General features: G+C 41.9%; 1 protein-coding gene across 1 annotated transcript; it reads right to left on the reverse strand.

Moving 5' to 3' along the window:
- Positions 1–405: 405 nt before the first annotated feature.
- Positions 406–5,350, reverse strand: LOC148016873 (pentatricopeptide repeat-containing protein At2g33680-like). Its single transcript, XM_087663110.1, has one exon. It carries the CDS (start codon positions 4,914–4,916, stop codon positions 2,019–2,021), a length of 2,898 nt encoding a protein of 965 aa, XP_087519236.1. The 5' UTR covers positions 4,917–5,350; the 3' UTR covers positions 406–2,018.
- Positions 5,351–7,911: the final 2,561 nt, after the last annotated feature.

Consider the following 7,911-nt stretch of genomic DNA (forward strand, 5'->3'; position numbering starts at 1 on the left):
CCTACAAGATACAATAGCTCACATACTAATGAGAATCTACTTGAGAACTACAACTCTAGCAACCAGTGTGAATAGGAGTCAGAGGAGGAGATTGAGGACAATGAATGAGTAGGGCATTCAACACAATACATTCGCTAAGACTTCAAATTGACTCTAAGTGGTTTCCATAATCCATTTATGTATTGAATGTTTGACTAGGTTCATGAAGCTTGAGACTTCTTTGACACTTTGTTGCTTCTATGATTCTATTCATGTTTGCTACTTTTATTCTTGCTTTAAACCAATATTTCATGTTTTCTTTTAAATATTATGTCGACAATCATTGATAATGATATTAATAGTTATAAATTGAAATGTGATTTAGAAATGGTTAATGACGCCTATTTTCTTTACGGTTTGACATTGTTTGCATGCTTATAGTGTACAATTTGATCATTGGTCATGTAGATAATGGATAGGTAGAATTGTTTCTTTGAGTATTTCATGTATATGGATTCTATAACCCATATTTTTACTATATAGGTAAGAAATGTTTTCCTTAAAAATTAGCACTGTAGGAAACTTGTTTGAAACCTGTTCCCTACCTAGCCCTTTCCACAACTCCTGGTTACTATGCACACTACATATGCGTGATGAGAATCAGCCACACCTTCATCTCTCAGAATCCTGCTAGAGCCAAACAGCATGGCATTTAGCAGCTACAATATAACTTGAGAGCACATAATGGGAATAAAGGATTGCCTCAGTATGTCCCAATGAAAATTCAAGTTCATGATTGTTTCGACATATATTAGGCTAGCCAGGTCATACCAGGTCTCTGACCGGTCCAAGGAGGGGAAATCCTTAAAACCTTGCTTCGGTCAAGATTTGCAGCTACACTCCAAGTGCATTGTCCAGCCCCGTCATATTTTTCCTACCCAAACTTCATGGATGCATCTTCGCGGCTCTCAACAGTCGTTTGAAATGTATTTCCCATCATTCATAGTCCTTATATCTGATTCCTCGACTCCATGGACATCCACAAAATCCATGCATTGGGCCAAGAAGTATCATACTGATACAAAATCAGTCCATATCATTAAAAGCAACCTTAATCACCAACCAAAGAGGCAAATTCCCTGTACAAAGTTGTCTTCAAGTCTATGCCCATGTTTGTAAGCATGCTCAGTTAACTGTATTAAAAGATTGGCTGTAGTGACAAAAGTTACTAGCATTGCTGTAAAAACAGCAGGGTGTCTCATTCTGTTCAGAATTAATCTTTTTTCTTCCTGTGGCAGTTTGGTATATACAGTTGGTTCTCTTTAGTAACAATATCAACCCCATAATTAGAAGGGTACCCCTTTCAGAGCATCAGCATGTACTTCTGATTTAGTCTGTAACTCAAACTACCATGACCATGAAAAAGTACAGCTGGTGTCTTTGTTGGGACAGCCAATGTATCATGTAAGTGACTCTCAAAAGCTCCCATACAGACCATTGTACAACATGCCAGAAGCCACAGTAATGCCAGCGTTGTAAGCATTTGCCCTCCATATACTGGACCATTAGACTTGCACTTCCAGTGGCTAAGAAGAGAGTTGATTCATTTCAATGGTCAGGTGTGTGATATATGTCACAAGCTGTAACTCTCCTTTGTGGTTATGTAACTTTTCCTCTCCAAAAACACGGCAGCTTAGCACCCACGCAGCTCTTTCCTCGAGGAAAAGTAAAGAAGTGTCTTAGTAGGGTGCTATAGAAGACATGCAAGCAGTAAAGGAGGTGTACATGAACACTTAAGATCAAATGCGATTGGTATGATTGTAAATTTGATGGGCTGTGTAAGGCAGAGGTGAGGAGTCCAGCAGTAGTCCAGCAAAACATTTACTGCAAATGTTCAAACCTCGGTTTACACCATCTTGTAATCTCAATGTCCATGGTTTTCAAGAGAAACTTCAGGTCTTCGCATCCCTTGAATCAGCATGCACGGGGCATGTCGACCCTAAATTTTGAAGTGAATCATGCAAGTGTTTTGTGCAGCCTTATCCATACTCCAAATGAGGTACATACCCTTTCAGCTTCATTTGAAATTTTAAGCCTGTTAACTTCGGGCAGATTGCATCACCAAGAGGGCAGAGTGCGTTTCCTCCTACAAATCCATACATATTATCATTTATAAGAATAGAAGCCTTTCCAGGTTTCTTCCAAGCTCCTGCTCTTTCTCTTAAATCATGCACTGCAGCTACATCTTTCCACATCCCAGAATCTGAGTGTAAATGAGCCATGAGCATGTATCCAGATGCATGTCTGCAATCTAAGTTAACAAACTGCTCAAAACAGTCTAACCCTAGCTCCACATTGCCATGTGTCTTACAATGACCAAGCAAAGATGTCCACCCTACAAGATTACCTTTATATGGTAAAGTTTGTAATGTGTCTTCTGCTTCGAGTAAACGCCCAGAACGACCAAGAATGTCAACTAAGCTGTTATAATGGTCAGTAGCTGGAACAATGCCATGTAAATGTTTCATAGAGTCTAAGTGTTGAAATGCATCAACAACGAGGCCCAAATGACTGCATGCAGAAAGAAGACTAACATATGTAATGTCAGTTGGCATCACTTCTTCCTGTTGCATGCATTTTAGACACTGTAGGACCACGTCGTAATTCCCCTGCTGAGCATATCCAGTAATCATTATGCTCCAAGAGACAACATCACGCTTTGGTAATGCGACAAACACCCTGCTAGCATCATCAACACTGCCCAATTTCACATACATGAAAATGAGAGCATTCCCAGTCAAGAGGTCCACTCCACCAATACATTTGATTATTTCAGAGTGAATTAATTGGCCTTCCTCTAGTGTTAGACTGATGCATCCTTGTAAAACACTAACAAACGTGACACTGTCAGGCTCCATTGCTGCTTTATGCATCTTACAAAACAATCGAAGTGCCTCTTCACCATGTTCTTGCTGAGCATAGCTTGTAATGATTGCATTCCATGCCACCACATCTGGCTTTTGCAACATGTCAAACAGTATGTGAGCATCCTTAAGGCATCCACATTTTCCATACAAATAAATGAGGATACTTCGTACATGAGAATCTGTTATAATACCTGATTCAATAATGCTGCTGTGAATTAGCTTGCCAAATGCCAATGCCTCTACACTGCAGCAAGCTTTCAAAGTGCTCGCATATGTGACATTGTTTGGCTGAAATCCCCCCTGCAGCATCTGCCGGAAAATGCAGATGGCATCATCGCTAAAGCCTGCATAAACATAAGCTGCAATCATTCCATTGTAGATTGTGACATTTTTATCTGACAATCCATCAAACACCCCGCAAGATTCTGTGATGCTGCCACACTTTGCATACATGTCAATGAGTGCACTCGCCACCAGTACATCCAGATCACAACCAGTCCAAAGAATATATACTTGTAGGATTCTGCCTTGATATAAAGATCCTAGGCTCGAACATGTTTTAAGCATACTAAGAAACATAACACTGTTTGGTTGCTCGCCCTCCTGCTGCATTTGTTGAAACAATTGGAGGGCAAGAAGCCCATTACCTAGTGAAGCACACCCATCAATCATGGAGCTCCATGTGATTACAGTTCTCTTGGACAATTTGCTGAAAATTGACCATGCATCTTTCATGCTCCCACATTTCGCATACATGTCAATAATCATGTTTGTTAGAACCTCATCTAGATGATCACCATCTATGATTGCAAAGGAATGAATCAGCATGCCTTGGACTGTTGCAGCTATGCCAGCACATGCTTTCAACAAGCTGACATAAGTAACAGTATTTAGGCTTATTCCCTCATGTAGCATCTGGGTAAAGAGTGAAAGAGCCTCTACACCCTGTCCATGATCAGCATATCCAGCAATCATAGAACTCCATGTTACTATGTTACGTTTGGGAAATTTCTCAAACACCCATTGCGCATCTGGAAGGCTGCTGCACTTGGTATACATCCCAATGAGAATGGTTACAATCATTGCATGTGAGTCATACTCATCTTCAATGATACAAGCATGGACCACATTCCCTAGATGTAAGGCATCAACTTTTGTACATGCTTTCACAATAGGGATAAATGTTGCCTCAGTTGGCTGTACATTGTTTTGGATCATTATCTGAAAAGTGTGAAACGCACTGTAACTCTGTCCATGCTCAGCATATCCTGATATCATTGTGTTCCATATAACAATATTGCGATTTGGCAGATTGCCAAACACCCTGCATGCCTCCAAGAGTCTACCCCCTCTAATATACAAACAGATAAGACTGCTCCCAATAAATACATCACTATCAAACCCATTTGCAATAACTGAAGCATGCATAAACTTGCCCTTTTCCAAAAAATCTATTCTACAGCAGGCTTTGAGAATGCTAACATAGGTGTACTTGTCTGGTTGCAGGCCTTCTATCTGCATCTGTTGGAACAACTGGAAAACTATCTGGCTTTGCATGACTTGAGCATAACCGACAAGGAGTGCATTCCATGTTGCCACGTCTGGGTTTGATGTTTGATCAAACACACTTTGTGCATCAATAATACTTCCACATTTAACATAAAGGCTGATAAGGGCATTTGATATGAAAACACTTGAATTACAGCCAAATGTCATCACGTTGGAATGAAAAAGTCTCCCTTCTTTTAGGCCAGTACATGCTTTCAATGCACCAATAAAGTAATCTTCAACATGTTTGACATTTTGCAGAGCATGATAGTACGGCTGAGAAGCCTGCTCTTCCTGACCCAATGTAGCACTTTGCGCAGCATTGAGTGAACGAACATTGACAGAAGCTTGGCTTGCAACAGAAGTACTCAAATCAGATGCAGAAGTCCTAATAGATGCAAACGCTTCTTTACCTGTCACTGCATTTGTTGTCCTCCCGATAACTGGTTTTATTAGAGACATTGGAGCCCAGGTGACCCATCAAGTCACTGGCAAAACTACTCTGGTGGCTCACAGAGACAATGACATCATATCGTATCGGTTTGCATAGCTACAACAATCGCAGTCCTGGGACATACGATGTGGCTTTTGGGAGGTATGCCACATTTTGCAGTAAGACATACTCAAAGTCTGCCCTTCTGGCATCTTAGAGTGCGCGGATGGAATGCAGGCAGCCGCTGTGGGGGTGCACAAAACCTCATGATCATGTCGCAAAAATACATCCTGCCCGATATTAGGAAGCTCCTGCTATTTTGTGGTTCCTTTTTTCTGCGTTTAACGGGATTCTGGTTGAAACAGCACGAGCTTGAAGGTATCTGACAGAAGTTGCCCATGACTGTTCCTGAAAGAATGCGATCCCTCTCTCTCGCCCCCCTCCTCCCCCCCAAAAGCTGACAAAATGCTCTAATCTTGGAAATGAACACGACCACCAAAATATTTTCCAAAATTATGTCCAATCACCATCATGCATTCAACTAAAAAGCTTATCAAGGCAATGTTCCACTACTTTTGGAGAGAAAGAAGAAGAAAAGAGAGGTTGATTATTATTGTTAATATACATGGAAATGTCTTCCTGGCAAGCACCATGGCCAACATGGCAACCAGTGCAATGGGGGTTGAGGACACCTTGAATGACAAACACTAGTCTTCTTGGAGAGCAATGTTGAAGGCCCCCAAACACGTGACCTTAGGGAAGGAAAGGTTCAACACAATACGCTACATTGTGGGTGTTCATGCTAGTAGGAATTGATGCCATGGCCATCATGGACAAAGTACACATGGCTGCCATTTGCTCCTAGATGGGCATGCTCTTGCATATGTTGGGGGCCAAAAATCTCCAACACATTCGTCTAATGACCAATATGGGTCATGATGCTTAACATCTAGACTATCTAAGTATCAATATCCCAAATATTGATCACCATTGACTTCTCTTTTCCTTTACCCACAAATTCAAAAAGCCTCATCTATAGTGCTCTCCACACACACACACACACACACACACACACACTCTCTCTCTCTCTCTCTCTCTCTCTCTCTCTCTCTCTCTCTCTCTCTCTCATACTAGCTTGGACATCACCTACAAAAACAATTATCGCCTTAGCGGCGGCGCATCGAGCTGGAGCATGAGAGGGGGGATGGAGGAGCCAGCAAGTGCAGGCGGACACATCAAGGGGGGGAGGATTCCCTCCCCTCCCCTATTTAAAGAGGGAGGGCCGCAGGGTTTCGGAGGGGAAGGAAGGACAGAGTGCTGCCCCGCCTGTCATAAGAGAGAGAGAGAGGTTTGATTCGCCGTGCTGCTGACAGTAGCCATGAGGGAGAGAAGGAGCCGATACAGTGGGCAAGTGAGAGCTGGCCGGTCGCCGCCGAGGAGATCAAGATAAGGAGACACCCTGCCACCATCCGTTCGCCTACACACCGCCAAGGTGGCCTTTTGACGACTGCCACCAACCCCCACGTGGCCCCTAAAACCCCCACAGAAGCTTCAAGGAGCTTCTTGAAGCTTCTAAGGGGGGGCTCCTCTAAGCCCCCCTTCCTATACCCATAACCCTTCTACTCCATCATTTTTCCCCGGGTTTTTAAAACCCTCAAACCCCCCCCCCCCCCCTCCTATACTCATATTCCTTTTACCCTTCACCCCCCTCATAATCTTTTTTTCCCTTCCACCCCCCATACTCCTTTTAACACACCCCCTAAGCCCTTACCCCCGTGTACCCTTTTTCCTTCACACCTTCTCCCCGTGCTATAATCCCTTGTGTTACCCTTCAAATTTTCCCCCTAGGTTTGAAAACCCCTAAGTCCTTTCACTCCCATGCCCAAAAATCTCTCAAGGTGCGTATGTTGCGAAGCCACACTCACGCACAACTTTTTTTTGCCGTGTATATACCCTATAGGACCTTTTTAGACTTTATAAACCTTCCCCTCTCCGAAGAAGCTAAGAACCTAAAGGTCTTATTATTCCTTCTCGTGGTCAACTTTTTGAACGACTTCTTGCCTCGAAAGAGAGACGGTGGAAATCCGAAAGAAAGAGTAAAAACTGCCTTCACGTTCGAACTGCGATGCCGCCTAAGAAAGTCCAAGGAGTAGCTGCGGGAGGGTCATCTCCCGGTATCCATGTGGATATCTCACCTCAAAACCAAGTTTTTCCTTCTTGGTTTTATATCGGTTTTAATTTAATCATGCAAGATGAATTGTTTGGGATAAGATATATTTTTGTCCTAGTTATTTACGATGAAGGAGTTTAGTTTAATTAAACATGCAAAAATGATAATATAATAAACATAGTTTCTTTCAAATAGCATCATGCTTTGAAACGAATTACGAGCAAGATTATCTGGCTACTGTAGTAGTATATTTCGGCTAAATCTTGAAGGTATAAAAGCTGCATCTTGCACCATTAGCCCCTATTCCTTTTTGCAACGAATCATCATAGAAGATGAAATTCATGAAAGGTTTCTTACGTTGCTCGAATTCTAGGAAGTTATCATTGCTAATTGCATATCTTAGCAAGGAAAAGATTGTTATTTGGCATGAGTTTCGTTTGCAAGGAAAAAGGAGGATTAATTGAATTTACCTAACCTCAAAGCATTAAAGTTTAGGATTGAAAAATCAATCGTCACAAGGATAACAAATCGTGCCGAGGTGATCTCAATATTACCTTCTAAAAGATAACCGAATTAAGGTAAACTTAGAAATACCTATGCTATGAAGTATGCCTTGGGAATAATTTAAAGGCCAAGAAACGTTTATACCTTAAACACTTGACTATCCTCCCTGATTGTAGGGTCAATAAATTCGTAAATGTAAAAGAACTAGGGTTTGTCCCTGAGGTTCTTAAAAAGAGACCCTAGGTCCGACAAACGTCAGCTTAAAGAAACTAAAACAGATTATTTCATCACAGGACTTGCGCAGCAAGTACGAAGTCATATAGTCTTGGGGTTGATTCACAAGAAGAAAG

Source organism: Lygodium microphyllum, chromosome 22 (assembly GCF_053477565.2).
Source record: "Lygodium microphyllum isolate KBCC chromosome 22, Lygodium_microphyllum_v1.1.10, whole genome shotgun sequence".
Classification (NCBI taxonomy): Eukaryota; Viridiplantae; Streptophyta; class Polypodiopsida; order Schizaeales; family Lygodiaceae; genus Lygodium; species Lygodium microphyllum.